An 18,599-nucleotide genomic window follows, 5' to 3' on the forward strand; every position below is an offset into this window, starting at 1 on the left:
CAAAGCACTTAAGATATTCATTGCTATCGGGATGTTAAGAGCATTCCATGGAATATAACAAAAAGTGTATCTCGAGCCGGTTTCTCAAACTTACCTACCCCACCTTTAATACCTCTGTATCTGGAGATAGAAAAAATAGTTTTTATAATTTTTTGATCATGTAAAGTTGCTTGTTAACTATAGGCCTTATAACGTTCATTTTTTTGTCAATAAACATTACCTAGCTAATGTTAGTGATTACACAGAGGACATCATTGCTAGATTTATTAGCATTTGTGACGAACGGGCAAGTTAAATAAAATGGATTAGTCACCAACATATCACACAACACAACTCACAATTACTCATACGTAGTTGTGTAGTTTATTTAAGTCCATGTACAAATATAATTGAAGGGCTGTAAACACAATAGGTAATCAATGAATCATGTATATCATGAATCAAGCAAAAATACCAAAGACTGACTCCAGCTTCTCATAAATGTGGATTTATTCATTTTCTCTATTTCATAAAACCATAATTCACTTTTAAACGTTTTATCTGATAAATCAAGTAATTTGAAGACGTCACCTTGGACACTTGAAAACTGAGACAGATTTTAAAACGTGTCTTGGGACAATTTAATGGAGCTTCTGCTGACGTATTGCCAATAAAAAATCCCCTGAAATGTCAAAAAAAGGAATTAAATTGGATAAAAAGAAAGACATGAAGACACTGACAGCGTGAGAGAGACATCTAAACCGTGCGATTCATCTTCCCTGTCTCCATGTTTCACCCTCGTGTTTATCCTCATGTCAACGCGTAACCTTGTGTGTGTCGTGACATCACTAACTTTCACACGCTTTCTCACATTGTTTGACTCTGACGACCTTTCCACTACCAGAGGACAAATCACACTCCCCCCACCTCCCCTCTCGTAGTCTTATTATTTCCCCCTCTCTCTTATCTCTCTGCGGACACATGAAAGTAGTCAGGCGTTACTGTACAGATTACACTGCTCATTATTAGTTCCCCCTGCTCTGTACTGTAAGACTGTTGTTCTCCTGGGGATGAAGAAAATGGAGAAACTATTGTTTTCTTGGATTTGTTATAGGAACACAAAGCCAGTGTTAAATGATGCTTGTGGCGCTGAGAAAAAGCTCTGTATTCATTCGCTCATCCGCCCTACAGGAGTGGGCTTTAATAAGGCCTTACTGTTACTGTACAACATGAGAAATATAAGGCAAGGCAAGGCAAGGCAAGTTTATTTATATAGCACCTTTCAACACAAGGCAATTCAAAGTGCTTTACAAAAATGGAAGACATTAAGAAAATGGCATTTAAAATCAGTCATTAAAAATAAAAGATAATAAAATAAACATTAAAAGAAAAAATACATGGATAAAAGTTACAGTGCAGTTTAAGATATGAATAGTTCAATTAAAAGCAACGGCAAAAAGAAAAGTCTTCAGCCTGGATTTAAAAGTAGTAAGAGTTGCAGCGGACCTGCAGGTCTCTGGGACTATAAGAGGGACTTCAAGGAAAAGGAATTGAACTAGCAGCCCCTTCGCTCTGACACCTTCAAAAACACACGTGTGTATTTTAGGACTAATGTCTACAGGTCCTTTTTGATGCATGTGTGCATTTATACTGGATCGATACTAACAGACTGGATTAATAAAGTATGTTTTCTTGTAAGTAATATAAGTAAATACAGTGAAATCCTGCGAAATAATCATTTTTTGTCACAGTACGGTGGGGGGATGTTTTAGTCCAATTTGTTGGTTGATTTGAAAGAAAAGTACATTGTTTTCATTTTGCTTTTTGGGGTTGTCACTAGTGTGTGCATGTCAATGGTCTGTAAAGGCTAACATCACTGTGTTCTCTCCAAAGGGAGTTTCGCTCCCACACACTCTGCAACACTCACTCTTCTATTGGCTAGCGCTCCGACACATTAACACTGGTTAAATATCAACAGAGCCGGCCAGCTAACCAATCAGAGCAGACTGGACTCTGGTTTCAGACAGAGGGTGAAAAGAGGTGCTGCAGCACAGGCAGTATGAGAACAATAAAGAGCTTTTTGAACATTAATGCATGTAAACATGTCACAGTAGAGACACTACATACAATAGGGCCCCTTTAAGGTGTATATAAATACAATGATGTTTTCCGAATGTATTTGTGTTGATGCATGTTGTAATCATCATGTTCAATGCTTTGGCGATACTGTATGTCACTATTGTCATGCCAATAAAGCTATTGGAATTTGACTTTAAGAGAGAGAGAGAGAGAGAGAGAGAGAGAGAGAGAGAGAGAGAGAGAGAGAGAGAGAGAGAGAGAGAGATAGAGAGCTTCAGTCTTAGTGAGAGCTGCTAATAGATGCCGGGGTTGAAGGGCAGTGTGACTTTGAGAGTTAATTAAAAAAATAAAACCACATTCCTGCGTCCCTCATGAGAGAGTCAGCACTGCATATTCATAAATATCTGTGTGTGTGTGTGTGTGTGTGTGTGTGTGTGTGTGTGTGTGTGTGTGTGTGTGTGTGTGTGTGTGTGTGTGTGTGTGTGTGTGTGGGCTTCTTAAGCACGCTAAGTTTGTTTTTGTGTGTGTTTATGAGAGAGAGTGCTAAATTAATGTTTCTGCTTGTAGTGTGTGTGTGTGTGTGTGTGTGTGTGTGTGTGTGTGTGTGTGTGTGTGTGTGTGTGTGTGGGGAGGCCTTACAACAATACAGCCCTGTCCCGCAGCACAAGGTTAAAATCTGACCTGCTCACTGACAGATAGATCAGGAGATTACCCCCCTACACACATACACACATACACACATACACACACAAACCCTCCCTCCCAGACAGCACACACACACACACACACACACACACACACACAAACCCTCCCTCCCAGACAGCACACACACACACTCCACCAGCGCTTGTCTCCGTATGCATACACTAATTAAGCGGCACAATAACATTTCCACGGCTCGTCCAAACACTGTTCAAGCTGTCATGTTCTAATTACAGAACGTCGGCGAGGCCAGGAGAGGAAAACAAACCCAACTGTAAAATGTGTTATGCATGAGCCCGCAGTATATTAGTGCAGCGAGTAATCCAGGAAGAACACAACTGGGGAGGCCTTTCACACCCCGAACACAGCGCTAATGAGTTCAGTTAACAGAAAACCTAAAGTGATAAAGAATTGAAAGTGTAGGACATCGTTATTGTTAAGTCAACTTGCATGATTAACCTGGAATTATTTATAATGCATTAAGTTCAATATGGTCAATAGAAATACTTTATACAATTTAAAAGAATCATTTTCTTCGTCATACTAAAATCTGTGAAAATTTGAATATATTATAACTGAGATTATATTAAATTATATTATATTATATAAAATAAGATTAGGTTATATTAGATTTACTTTATTTATCCCAAATTGGGAAATGGTTTCGTCACATCTGCTTAAAAAATATAATAAAATACAAATGATATGAATGGAAACAGATCGGCAGAGGTAGTATATACAGCTATAGAATATTTATATAATATGCAATTTTAAATATACAGAAAAGATAAGAAATACGTGGTGTGTCGTCATGACACCACAGGTTATTCTTTACAAATAATATTGGAATTGCAATATTTACCATCGCAGAATTTCCTCATATCATCCAACCCACCAAATGTACCTTCTTTCATCTCTTATGCAACTCATAAATGCATCTGTCCCTTCAAACAATTTTCAAAATGTAGGCAACCATACTTCAATATACAAGATATGAAACCTTACCAGAAATTGATCGATATTCAGAACAGTTTCAAAAGTGTTGATGCGCTCCCCTCATGTTTCTGCTGTTCCTCCTGCTCTCCTTCTTTAATAAACTGACCTGCTGCCTCTCTGCTTACCTGTGTCTTACATGAGGGACACACACTGTACCTGCTACCTGCCACACACACACACACACACACACACACACACACACACACACACACACACACACACACACACACACACACACACACACACACACACACACACACACACACACACACACACACACACACACACACACACACACACACACACTGTACCTGCTACCTGCCTCCATACAGTATGGAGCCCCGTGACTGACATGTGTACACACACACACACACACACACACACACACACACACACACACACACACACACACACACACACACACACACACACACACACACACACACACACACACACACACACACACAGCAGTAGAGGTTAATAGAGACACTTGAAGCTTGACAATAAATTGTCATCAGCTCTTAATTCAGAGGGTGGATTCCTGCTTCATAATACCTGCTGACGGAGTAGAGGCTACGGCCATATTAACATTGTGCGGGACAGGGTGGATAATACTGTACTGAACTATAAAAGTGCCTTCCACATAGATCACATGCTTCAGTAAAGCCTGCACGCGTGTTGCTGGCAGCGGTCGCTCAAATTAGGATGTTAAAGAGTTCAAGGTGTGGCAAAAAATAAGTAGTGAGAGGAGATGCTGGTGAACAACGCATTTATATGAAACACGACACTACATTTTAAACATTTAAATCACATACAAATATGAACAAAAGGACAAATAACTAAGAACACTAGCCTCAACTTTAGATAACCGAGAGTAAATGTCAATCGCTTTGACATATGTGCGACATTGGTTAAAATGAAAGTATACATTCTTGACTTATAGCTAAAAATGTGTTATTTGAGGTCACGGTGACCTTGACCTTTGACCACTGAAATGTAATAAGGTGATCCTTGTGGACGTGTGTGCCAGATTTAAAGAAGATCCCTTAAAGTGTTGTTGAGGAATCACCCAGAACACATCACGCCTCCTGCCTGAAGCCATGCAGTGCAACAGAAAAATGAATCTGAAACTAATTAAGAAATCATTAATCATTTAATGCCAAAGATTTACAAACTCTAGTTTTTCAAATTTGAGGATTTGCTGCTTTTCTCTGTTTAATAGTGGTGGTCTAATGGATAGTGAGGTGGGCTGAAGATTGGAAGGTTGTGAGTTCAAATCCCGCCAGGAACACCACCACGAGTGTGCCCTTGAGTAAGGCACTTAGCCCTTAGTTACTCCAGGGAGAATGTCCCTGTCATTGTAAGTCGCTTTGGATAAAAGCGTCAGCTAAATGTAATGTAATTTAGTAACAATAAATATTTGGGTCAAAACAATTTGGAGACGTCACATTTACTACAACAATTTTATGAAACTGCTGCTCTGATGAATTGCCAATAAAACTCGACTGAATGTTTCAAAATTACACATATTACTATGAAGATGACAGCATATTCTCCCCATTAAACTTACTTAAAAAGTGTTATGAACAAAAAAGATAAATAACCATGAAGGCTCGACAAACGTTGTCATTTTAACCTATACAAATCAGTTTGAAATGTGTATGTGAAATAAGAGTACACATTCGTATATTTATGACCAATATTAGAGGTCACGCCATGGATCATTATGCCTCATTGTGATAAGGCCTGAAACTGCAGCCTATAAAAGATGATGTGCCACATATTCAGACGAAAACAGGTTTTTTTGGGGCAACATTGTATTTTTAGTCAAGTTGTTCCCCAGCTGTTGGGTGTAAAATGGGTCAGTGACGGTTCTGTTGTGACCCAGACGTTCTCACATGGTTTCTAAATCTTCTGGGACCAAAGTGCTGCCGGTCTCCAGTCTGCATTTCTCTGCAGAGTTTTTTAATCAATTTATTGAACATGTCAGAAACAAAACATACAACAATAATATTAAAGGTGCCCTATTATACTGTTTCTCATCAATATATTATAGGTCTCAGATATATACAGAACATGTCTCTGATTGGCTGAAACACCAAACAGATCATTGCAGCATCCCATAATCCCCTCTGTTTCAGCCCTGTTTCAAAAGAGCTGATTCTCTGTCTGTTACTTTAGATGAAAGTGACACTTTCAGAGTCTCTTTTCACAGAGGGGACACATGTTGATGTAAAGAAGACGTGAAGAAGTGGATTTTGCATAATAGGTCCCCTTTAAGGTACATGTCATGTTCAACAGGGGCAAGAAGAAGCGTTTCTGGTCCCCCCCTCTCTAGCGTAAATTTATCTTGAAACTAAAATATTAGGTCATCGTCATCAGCGTTATGTTCGTCATGTTGTAAACACTTTTTTTTTTTTTTTTTAAACAATCAAAAGTTCAGAGACTTCAGCAGACTGTAGTGTTTTTATTTACCTCTGGGATGGATGCTTTATCACCTGCAGCTACTTCTGGCTCTGACAGCTTGATTTATTTTAAACGCTGAGGAGGCAAAGTGTAAATATGTCCGAGGAAATAAATCAGGGAACTTTTCGCCAAAAGATGCTCTGAAGAATAAACTTGAAATTAATATATAATAAAGGAACAACATTATATTTAGAGTCGTGGATCCTGAGTCGTGGATCCTGAGTCGTGGATCATGAGTCGTGGATCCTGAGTCGTGGATCATGAGTCGTGGATCATGAGTCGTGGATCCTGAGTCGTTGATCCTGAGTCGTGGATCCTGAGTCGTGGATCCTGAGTCGTGGATCCTGAGTCGTGGATCATGAGTCGTGCACCTTTAATATCATCAGTGTTTGATTCTTACAAAACTGTTATTTAGGGCTCACATGATGCTATGTTGAAGCTGTCCTGATTATTTTGCATGTGTTTATTCTTCCAAATGCAAAATAAGTTAGAAAGCAAAACACACATTTCTTTAAAACAGAAGCTACACACAAGATAAATGAACTTCTGGTCCAGGCTCTCGTCATCTCACGCCTAGACTACTGCAACTCCCTCCTGGCTGGTCTACCTGCATGTACCATCCGACCTCTGCAGCTCATCCAGAATGCAGCGGCTCGTCTGGTCTTCAACCTTCCTAAATGTTCCCACACCACACCGCTCCTCCGCTCCCTTCACTGGCTTCCAGTAACTGCTAGAATCCACTTCAAGACACTGGTACTTGCGTACCATGCTGTGAATGGATCTGGCCCTTCCTACATCCAGGACATGGTTAAACCATACACCCCAGCACGTGCACTCTGCTCTGCATCGGCCAAACGGCTCGCTGCACCCGCACTGCGAGGGGGACCCAAGTTCCCATCAGCAAAAACACGTCGGTTTGCTATCCTGGCTCCAAAATGGTGGAATGAGCTCCCCATTGACATCAGGACAGCAGAAAGCCTACACATCTTCCGGCGCAGACTGAAAACTCATCTCTTTCGACTCCACTTCGAGCAATACAATGACTAACAAAGCACTTATATACTAACAAAGGACTGGCTTATCTAAAGCTAGTTGAGTAGCACTTGAAATGTTTTGGCTCTATGAAACCTGATGTACTTATATGATTCTGTTTTCTTCTAGTTTGTATCTTCTTGGTCGAATGCACTTATTGTAAGTCGCTTTGGATAAAAGCGTCAGCTAAATGCAATGTAATGAAAGATAAATGAAAGACTCCTTTTCAAACTAACTTCAGTTTTTGTAATTATTTTGCACTAGTTAGAAATTGATTTAATAACCAGAAAAACACTTTTATAGTCCATTTTGAGACACAAGCTTATCCCACTAGCTTGAGACTCCCTTAAGATCAAAGACACAAATCATCCGAATATAAATGTCTTAATATCACCTTAACCTTGAGATGCTTTTGGGAAATAACACTTTGATTTATACTCAGCATGTTGTTTTCTTTATATCCCAAATGCACACCTCTGTAAGATAATAACACACATTATAATCAGATCGTGTTCTTCTACGCCCTTGAACACATTTCCTTTTACTTCCCCTAAAGGTCTCACCTACGATTGAACTCTTGTTGAAGCCTTTCACCTTTCTCTCCCCCTCTGAAACTTTCCCTCTCACCACCCCTTGTCCCCATCCATCCAACAACCCCCCCCCCCGGCCCTGAGGTGAAACCCTACTCGTGGATAAATTTAGCGGCGGCAGTGTGACCCAGTGTTCACTGACACACTTCTCCACACCTCTCTCTCACACTATTTGTCTCTCGCCCTACACATCTCTCCCCCCTCCCCCCCACTGCAGACAGAGGGAGGGCTTTGACCTTTAAACACAAACAATGACATCTTATTGACAACATTGTGCGACGCTAACATGGCGTTTCATCTTGTAACTACTACTCAATAACAACTCAATAACTATTACAGCCAGGGTTGGGAGGGTTATCTTAAAGGGGCCTTATTCTGTTTATTTCAGGTTCATATCAGTATGTAGTGTCTCTACTTTAAAGAGTCCTCTCCTGCTGATCTTCAGGTGTATATCAGTATGTAGTGTCTCTACTTTAAAGAGTCCTCTCCTGCTGATGTTCAGGTTCATATCAGTATGTAGTGTCTCTACTTTAAAGAGTCCTCTCCTGCTGATGTTCAGGTGTATATCAGTATGTAGTGTCTCTACTTTAAAGAGTCCTCTCCTACTGATGTTCAGGTGTATATCAGTATGTCGTGTCTCTACTTTAAAGAGTCCTCTCCTGCTGATGTTCAGGTGTATATCACTATGTAGTGTCTCTACTTTAAAGAGTCCTCTCCTGCTGATGTTCAGGTGTATATTAGTATGTAGTGTCTCTACTTAAAAAGTCCTCTCCTGCTGATGTTCAGGTGTATATCAGTATGTAGTGTCTCTACTTTAAAGAGTCCTCTCCTGCTGATGTTCAGGTGCATATCAGTATGTAGTGTCTCTACTTTAAAGAGTCCTCTCCTGCTGATGTTCAGGTGTATATCAGTATGTAGTGTCTCTACTTTAAAGAGTCCTCTCCTGCTGATGTTCAGGTGTATATCAGTATGTAGTGTCTGTACTTTAAAGAGTCCTCTCCTGCTGATGTTTAGGTGTATATCAGTATGTAGTGTCTCTACTTTAAAGAGTCCTCTCCTGCTGATGTTCAGGTGTATATCAGTATGTAGTGTCTGTACTTTAAAGAGTCCTCTCCTGCTGATGTTCAGGTGTATATCAGTATGTAGTGTCTCTACTTTAAAGAGTCCTCTCCTGCTGATGTTTAGGTGTATATCAGTATGTAGTGTCTCTACTTTAAAGAGTCCTCTCCTGCTGATGTTCAGGTGTATATCAGTATGTAGTGTCTGTACTTTAAAGAGTCCTCTCCTGCTGATGTTCAGGTGTATATCAGTATGTAGTGTCTGTACTTTAAAGAGTCCTCTCCTGCTGATGTTCAGGTGTATATCAGTATGTAGTGTCTCTACTTTAAAGAGTCCTCTCCTGCTGATGTTCAGGTGTATATCAGTATGTAGTGTCTGTACTTTAAAGAGTCCTCTCCTGCTGATGTTCAGGTGTATATCAGTATGTAGTGTCTCTACTTTAAAGAGTCCTCTCCTGCTGATGTTCAGGTGTATATCAGTATGTAGTGTCTGTACTTTAAAGAGTCCTCTCCTGCTGATGTTTAGGTGTATATCAGTATGTAATGTCTCTACTTTAAAGAGTCCTCTCCTGCTGATGTTCAGGTGTATATCAGTATGTAGTGTCTGTACTTTAAAGAGTCCTCTCCTGCTGATCTTCAGGTGTATATCAGTATGTAGTGTCTCTACTTTAAAGAGTCCTCTCCTGCTGATGTTCAGGTTCATATCAGTATGTAGTGTCTCTACTTTAAAGAGTCCTCTCCTGCTGATGTTCAGGTGTATATCAGTATGTAGTGTCTCTACTTTAAAGAGTCCTCTCCTACTGATGTTCAGGTGTATATCAGTATGTCGTGTCTCTACTTTAAAGAGTCCTCTCCTGCTGATGTTCAGGTGTATATCACTATGTAGTGTCTCTACTTTAAAGAGTCCTCTCCTGCTGATGTTCAGGTGTATATTAGTATGTAGTGTCTCTACTTTAAAAAGTCCTCTCCTGCTGATGTTCAGGTGTATATCAGTATGTAGTGTCTCTACTTTAAAGAGTCCTCTCCTGCTGATGTTCAGGTGCATATCAGTATGTAGTGTCTCTACTTTAAAGAGTCCTCTCCTGCTGATGTTCAGGTGTATATCAGTATGTAGTGTCTCTACTTTAAAGAGTCCTCTCCTGCTGATGTTCAGGTGTATATCAGTATGTAGTGTCTGTACTTTAAAGAGTCCTCTCCTGCTGATGTTTAGGTGTATATCAGTATGTAGTGTCTCTACTTTAAAGAGTCCTCTCCTGCTGATGTTCAGGTGTATATCAGTATGTAGTGTCTGTACTTTAAAGAGTCCTCTCCTGCTGATGTTCAGGTGTATATCAGTATGTAGTGTCTCTACTTTAAAGAGTCCTCTCCTGCTGATGTTTAGGTGTATATCAGTATGTAGTGTCTCTACTTTAAAGAGTCCTCTCCTGCTGATGTTCAGGTGTATATCAGTATGTAGTGTCTGTACTTTAAAGAGTCCTCTCCTGCTGATGTTCAGGTGTATATCAGTATGTAGTGTCTGTACTTTAAAGAGTCCTCTCCTGCTGATGTTCAGGTGTATATCAGTATGTAGTGTCTCTACTTTAAAGAGTCCTCTCCTGCTGATGTTCAGGTGTATATCAGTATGTAGTGTCTGTACTTTAAAGAGTCCTCTCCTGCTGATGTTCAGGTGTATATCAGTATGTAGTGTCTCTACTTTAAAGAGTCCTCTCCTGCTGATGTTCAGGTGTATATCAGTATGTAGTGTCTGTACTTTAAAGAGTCCTCTCCTGCTGATGTTTAGGTGTATATCAGTATGTAGTGTCTCTACTTTAAAGAGTCCTCTCCTGCTGATGTTCAGGTGTATATCAGTATGTAGTGTCTGTACTTTAAAGAGTCCTCTCCTGCTGATGTTCAGGTGTATATCAGTATGTAGTGTCTCTACTTTAAAGAGTCCTCTCCTGCTGATGTTTAGGTGTATATCAGTATGTAGTGTCTCTACTTTAAAGAGTCCTCTCCTGCTGATGTTCAGGTGTATATCAGTATGTAGTGTCTGTACTTTAAAGAGTCCTCTCCTGCTGATGTTCAGGTGTATATCAGTATGTAGTGTCTGTACTTTAAAGAGTCCTCTCCTGCTGATGTTCAGGTGTATATCAGTATGTAGTGTCTCTACTTTAAAGAGTCCTCTCCTGCTGATGTTCAGGTGTATATCAGTATGTAGTGTCTCTACTTTAAAGAGTCCTCTCCTGCTGATGTTCAGGTGTATATCAGTATGTAGTGTCTCTACTGGGACATGTCTCCATGCTATAATGTTCAAAAAGCTCTTTATTGTTCTCATACTGCCTGTGCTGCAGCACTTCTTTTCACCCTCTGTCTGAAACCAGAGCCCAGTCTGCTCTGATTGGTTAGCTGGCCGGCTCTGTTGTGATTGGTCGACCGCTTAAAGATGTCCCGCCCCTTAGCCAATCACGTACAATGTGCTGGAGCGCTAGCCAATAGAAGTGTGAGTGTTACACAGTGCTGTCACCGGGTGTTTCTCAATGTCGAGGAAAGCTGCTCCAGAGCCACGATTTCAAGGATACTACGTCATCGAGTGCCACCGAAGGACTGTTCCAATGTCCAGGATGGCTAGGACGCACTGTTTACCCAGCTGGTCTGGCCCTGTCCCCCCCCCCCCCCTATTATGTCTTATCTTTTTAAATGCCTTTGTGATGTGCTGCAACCCATTTTCCCCTCGGGGACAAATAAACGAATACTACTACTAGGATGCTTGGAATTCTACCGATGTTCTTCGTTGCTGGAAATTTCGAGGCTGCACATGTGTAGACTCCGCGTTCTTAAAATCCCCACAATGCTTTGCACACGGACCAATTTCCAAATCTTTGGCGGAAAATGTAAGGCGGGGCCTCTCATATGACGCACACCTGCACACTTGCTCGCCTATTCCACTCTTCGATTTCCGAGGCTAGGAGGTATTCTTGCCTCGCTTCTGAAGGAACTCACTCGGAGGTACACGTGCTACTAAGCAAGCCTCCTCGACATTGAGAAACAACCACTGTGTTCAGGGAGTAAACAAAGGAGCCTTTGCAGACCATTTACATGCACACAAACCTATACAACACACTACAGGAGATGGACGACTCTAAAAAGCATAACAGGGCCTCTTTAAACATGTATTACTTAACAATTAGTTAAAAAATGTCATCGGTAACCTAAGCTGAGTATCGCAATATAAAAGTAATGTAACCTGATTACTTCCTGTTGCTTTTGGGTTACCTCAACCTCAAGTCGTGTTTTACTCAAGTGTATTATGTAAGACAACTGAACAATGTGACCTTAGAAAAGAAGAAACCAAGATATTAAGGGTCTAAAATGTGTCCTTTTCTCAGAGATTTTATTGATAGGAAAACCTGCCTTTCATGAAGCATATTCAGGCAGCAGCCTATACACCAACAATGACACACATAAGCACATACTACAGTTTAAAAAAGCAGAACTGAAGTCAGAATGCTCCGTTTTAGTTTAATACACACAGTTAAGCTCACACACACTATTTTATGAACATATAGGTTGAATTAAAAACAGAACAAATGAACCAAAGAAAGTGAAAACCATAAAGCAGATCCAGGCAGTAGACGTATAGACTCACACTTAAAGTATTATCCTACAGAACAATACAGAGAAGAGAGAACATCTGATCCTTTCACGACAAACATTATAAGCTCTTTTTAGTTTATTACTAACACTCCATCCTGCAAGTAATCCCGAATGTAACTGTAATCTTTTTAGTCTATAACGGAATACAGCTACCTTTCTCTGTATCCTGATTACGCTTCATGTAATCCTTTACTCCCAAAGCCTGACTCCAGCCTCCTCTGTAAACTGAAATCAAGTGACCGCGGTGTCAGGTGAACTTTAATGGCTTAATCGCCTACAGTACATCGCAGTCATGCCAGTCGGAGACACATTTGCCAGGTGAACATTATCCCGTTTAGCAGCAGCCGGTAACATTTGACACACACTCACACTCACACTCACACTCACACTCACACTCACACTCACACTCACACTCACACTCACACTCACACTCACACTCACACTCACACTCACACTCACACTCACACTCACACTCACACACACAGAGACAAGCACAAACACATACAGAGACAAACACACACACACACACACACACACACACACACACACACACACACACACACACACACACACACACACACACAGAGACAAGCACAAACACATACAGAGACAAGCACAAACACACACACACACACAGAGACAAGCACAAACACATACAGAGACAAGCACAAAGACACACAGAGACAAACACACACAGAGAGACAAGCACACACACACACACACACACACACACACACACACACACACTCACACTCACAAACACAGACAGAGACAAGCACAAACACATACAGAGACACGCACAAACACACACAGAGACAAACACACACACACACACACACACACACACACACACACACACACACACACACACTCACTCACACTGCTGGAGTGTGTCTGTCAGTGTGGCACAAGTCAACAGAGGTTGCTTCCTCTTTGGAAAGGTTAAGGGTCAAACACAGCCGTGTGACTTGGAGGTAATGAAGACACCTTTACAGACCAGGAAAGAGATGATTGGTTGCTTTTCAAAGTCAAAGTTAAAACCGGGATAACGTCTTGTTAAGAATGTTTTAATAACACTTTATTTCCAGATCATTTCCAAGAATGTTCCGAGAAAGACCGTCAGAAAGGGGGAATTAATACCGGGATAACAACAGCAACTTCACAACTATCTGGTCCAGGTAAAGAGCTTATGATTACAGTCCATGACCACATATTGCCCCTCTGTACCCTTTAATGAAATCTAATGAAAGAGAAATATGAAGCTGTGTTAAATTGGTGCAGTTCAAATGAACTGCCGACCAATTACCGGTGTAAGCACAGCAGGTCAGGCGGAACAAAACAACTCGTTCAGAGAGTTTCACAGATAAATGAATAATAAGTGGATCTGAATTGAGCTTTTATTTTAAGGAAATGTCCTATTTTCCATAACATGTGTAAGAAAACATTTAGTTATTTCCAGGAAACTTCTAAGAAAAAGTTTTGGAAATCCCAAATAAAGCACAAGATGTTTTTATTCTTACTCAGTTCTTATTTCATTTCTCCATTCAATCATTCACACATGTAATTGTGCACCCCGCACTGTATAATGTTAATTAAAGCTGAACTTTCGCAGGCCGTGTTTCAGTGTGAAGCAGCTCCTCACTAATTATGAGTTGAAATCTTAAACGCCTTCACCTCCTGACCCAATGTGACCTTTGACCTCCACACATACCGGGAACACTAAAAACATGATGCCTGTTGCAACACCGCCACATCATCTGAGGAGGTTTATCCAGCTTCAGATTGAACCTCAGGGATATTTTATTTAAGATCACATCATTTTGCATCTCTAGATATAAAAAAATGTACTTTCACTTTCTTTGATTTTATCTTTAAATCTTTATATAGTGTTATAGTCAATTGTTTTGTCATCTGTATATACATTTGATGACATTGTATGACTTTCCTTTTATAATCTTTTTAACACCTGTACACGCCTTTGTTAAATTCTTACCTTGAGATTTCATTTTTTTATTCGTTTTTTTGGACATTTTGAAATGTATTTATCATAAAGTGTGTTATTTTGTCATAAGATTGAACGTCTTTGACCAAAAATGATATAATTGGATGAATTACGCTGGGCTGTCTTAGTCTTGTGCTTTCTGGCTTCCAACTTTGTTTTCTAGTCCATGTATATTATTACTGAGTTAGTAGGTTAACAAATGCAAATATACATTATCAGCAACATCCGCCTGCTGCTCAATAAATACATTTCAAATATTCTTCAAGGCTTTCTTGTTTCCTTTCCGTCTCAACCACAAACACTGTTACAATTTCTCAGAGAGACATTAAGCCTAGTGGGATTATTTGAGTTTTCCGATTGAAATCTGACCTCCTCACGGGAGTTAGATATTTGTTTGTGGTCTGTCGTCCCATGAAGAGAAAGAGGAACACTTTGTCAGGCCGCTATAACACATAAACACACAGCTGCTCCAACCTGGTTGCTCATCTGTCATTCTCTCTTACAATTCACATTCAACTCTGCAGGAATTGCCCTTCAAAACAATAAACAATGCTTCAAATCGATTGCTGCAAACAACACAATGCTTCAGGTCCATAGAGCAGGTGTTATTAGATAAATAAATACGAGTGGATGGCCGACACGACGCTCCTGGGAGGAATGGCCGTCACTCTGGGTGAGCATTTAAACAGATGAAGCGGGGGATATAGTGACATGACTTCACTTCAACACGTACATCTAACCTGTCTGCTCAGGTTTCCTGTATATCGGTATTTATATCCACCGACACATGAAAAACAGCGATGACTTTACAAGGCTGCAGCTCGAGGAGGAGGCGTACAGATGGAAGAGGATAGACAGGGTCACACAGAGAAACGTATATCATCCGGGGATCGCTGAGTTCTGCAGGGATGAGGGTTTATCACTCTCATAGCGTGGGAGGGGGCACATGTGTTTGAAGGCTGCTCAGATGAACTTGACATTAAGTTGCAGATTGTATAAGAAGTGAAGAGGAGGAAGATGGTGGAGATGTATTGAGGAGTGTATGCATTGAGTAGAGTGAAAGTCAAACAGAGCAATGCTGGTAGAAGACAAAGGATGCAGGATGCAGACAAAAACTAAAGTAAAGTGGAAGCAAAGTTTTGAAAAGAAAGGGGAGGAAAGACAAGAGCAGCATTGAAGGGGTGGTAAGAAGTGACAGGTTGGGAGATGGACAGATGGGGGGAGAAGCAGGTGGAAAGGCATGACATAAGAGGGGAAGAAAGTACATTTTAAACAAGCCAACAGGTAGAGGAAGATTTAGGAAAGACTTACCAGGGTCTGCTGGTATCTCAGAGCCTGCCTTTGCGACGCATCTTCAGCCATTGACACGCTGTCACTGGTCCAAAAATAACCTCGCTGGACACCCCAGCATTTCCAATGACACTCTCTCTTTCTCCTATATCTATATACTTATACCCACACACACTTTACACCAAGTCAAATAAACATCTTCTAAAGTTTCTCACTCTCCCATAAACTCATTCTCAACTGGAGAAAGTCCAAAAAACTCAGATGGCGTCCTTCCCAAAGACTCCAGGTGATCCAGAGGCTGCGAGCCATCCACTGCAGACTGACGGACACACACACACGGTCAGAACTCAGACACACCCACGGTCAGAAATCACACTGACAGTGACAGACACACACACACGGTCAGAACTCACACTGACAGAAACACACACGGTCAGAACTCACACTGGCGGACACAGCACAGCAAAGCCATCTGATGAGGCAGTGAAGGACGCAGAGCTTTCCTTTATTAGAACTGCAGACACCTAATAACACACACACAACTTGTTGCCCTTAGCAGCACCCTCCCTGCCAGCCGGTCATTAGGTGTGTGTGTGTGTGTGTGTGTGTGTGTGTGTGTGTGTGTGTGTGTGTGTGTGTGATGGACTGCTCTTGTTTGGACAGGGCACCCCCCATAGGGCTGCCCCTGCAACGTGAGCAGGAAGGTGCACACGACCCCACCTCCCCCCCCCCCCCCCCCTGTGACAGCACACACCTAATCAGCCAATGATGCAAGGCAATCCCCAAAACACTCACACGTTACAGTAGCTCTCTTTAGTGGAGACAGAATGTCATCCCACAGGCCATAAGACTGTTAAACAACAAGATTTGCATTGATATATCTACACTGTAGCTATGCACGCATGGCCAATAAAAGCCTTGAATCTTGAAGCTTGAATAAATCCCCCCACAGTGAAACACAGCCCAAAGTGCTCCAGGACCCCCTGCAGAGCTCCGTAAAGTGATCTCTGTGTTGCCTAATCTGTGCAGCAGCTTCAGATATGTGCAGCAGCTACAGGACGGGCGCTAAGCCATGTGAAGGCCGGACCTCTGAGTCGACTCACATGCAGACGGATCTGTTGAGTTGGCTTCAAAGACACTTCTGTGAAACTGCAAAAAGAAACATGCAGAAGCACCTGCACTTTATATCCTGTGTTTCCCAGAGACATGCTCATACGTTTCACTGACATACTGTAGGTCATGGAGCTTTAAAAAGCATGATTACATTACTAATCGACTAATATATCAATGAATATCTGTTTGGATATTAATACACCACTGTATTTATTTAAAGGGGACCTATCATGCTATATTTGAATAATATAGTGGACCATACTTATATAAGGCATATTTATACTTTTTTTTTTCAAAATACCAAACAGATCATTCATTTTAGCCATGCCTCATTTTGCTCAATTTGACAATTTCTAGCTCTGTTTTAGCAAGGGCAGATTCAGTGAGAACAGCACCATCTACTGGCCTGGCATATGTACTACAGCGTCTCCAGCGCTTTCGAACGGCAATGGCCGTGGCTGTCTCCTCCTGATTGGTGGAGTTGGCCCAATAGCCGTAGCGCCACCGTCCTGACGTCAGGACAGTGTTCAAATCTGGATCAGTTTTGATCAGATCCGTTGCAGCCCCTTTTTTAGAGATTTGGGTATAGAGGAAAATAGAGAGGGTTGTGTTTCCTGACACTTGGTGAGTTCCCTGGAACACCGGGGACACATATTCATGTATAAAAGACGCACAAAAGTGCATTTTGCATGATAGGTCCCCTTTAAATAAACACATTTTCAGTTGTATTTATGCACTTTAGGTCTTGTTTTAAAAAATATTCTTACTCCGGCTTGCAGGATAATCAACGCTTTAGTTTCTTTAACTGTACTACACATTGTTTATCCCTTTTAGTAACCTTGAACAAGTGAGCAATATATTTACTAACACTTCCTCATTGCATTTAAGTTTACATTCGAAAAACTGTAAGTACTTTGCATGTTGTATAATGTATATGTTGGTCTATTAAAGTGTATTCTAACTTATTCTGCATATATCTTGGATATACAGTATATCTTTCCACTGCTGATATGTATATTTTTACTGTTAATTGTAAAGTTTTAAATCAAAAATAGTATGTTATATTATACTAGACACATTTTGCATATTTATTGTTGTCAATACTTGTAGTGCAATGTGCATATTTGTATTTAAGTATTTATATTAATACACATATTTTTATATTATTATTCTAAAAATGGAGCAACTAACAAAACCTAATTATTCTGATTGATCAAATGTTAATTGACTAAAACCAAAAAAGCCAGTTATCCAATAATCAACCAACTGTATGAAGCCCCTTGTATGTGCTGCACGTCGTCACTAAGAGCTGGAAAAGCCACAAGCCAATCAGGGCTGAGACAACATCCCACTGACAAGTTCATCTAAACTCGTCCTCCGGTTTCCCTCTCAGGCTGATGAGCCAGGCGGCCATTATGACACTGACACACACACACACACACACACACACACACACACACACACACACACACACACACACACACACACACACACACACACACACACACACACACACACACACACACACACACACACACACACACACACACACACACACACACACACACACACACACACACACACACACACACACACACACACACACACACACACACACACACACACACACACACACACCTCTTTGTGGTTCCACACGCC

At 41.0% G+C, this 18,599-nt stretch overlaps 1 protein-coding gene across 1 annotated transcript in view; it reads right to left on the reverse strand.

The window, feature by feature from the left end:
* Window positions 1-15,965, reverse strand: part of clcn1b (chloride channel, voltage-sensitive 1b) — a 58,570-nt gene extending 42,605 nt beyond the window's left edge. The window contains exon 1 of the mRNA XM_034145706.1: window positions 15,849-15,965. Within this exon, the coding sequence (XP_034001597.1) occupies window positions 15,849-15,899 (51 nt within the window). The 5' untranslated portion in view covers window positions 15,900-15,965. The remainder of the gene's footprint in view (window positions 1-15,848) is intronic.
* Between the last annotated feature and the right edge of the window lie 2,634 nt (window positions 15,966-18,599).

The sequence above is a fragment of the Trematomus bernacchii genome, unplaced genomic scaffold, assembly GCF_902827165.1.
Source record: "Trematomus bernacchii unplaced genomic scaffold, fTreBer1.1, whole genome shotgun sequence".
Classification (NCBI taxonomy): Eukaryota; Metazoa; Chordata; class Actinopteri; order Perciformes; family Nototheniidae; genus Trematomus; species Trematomus bernacchii.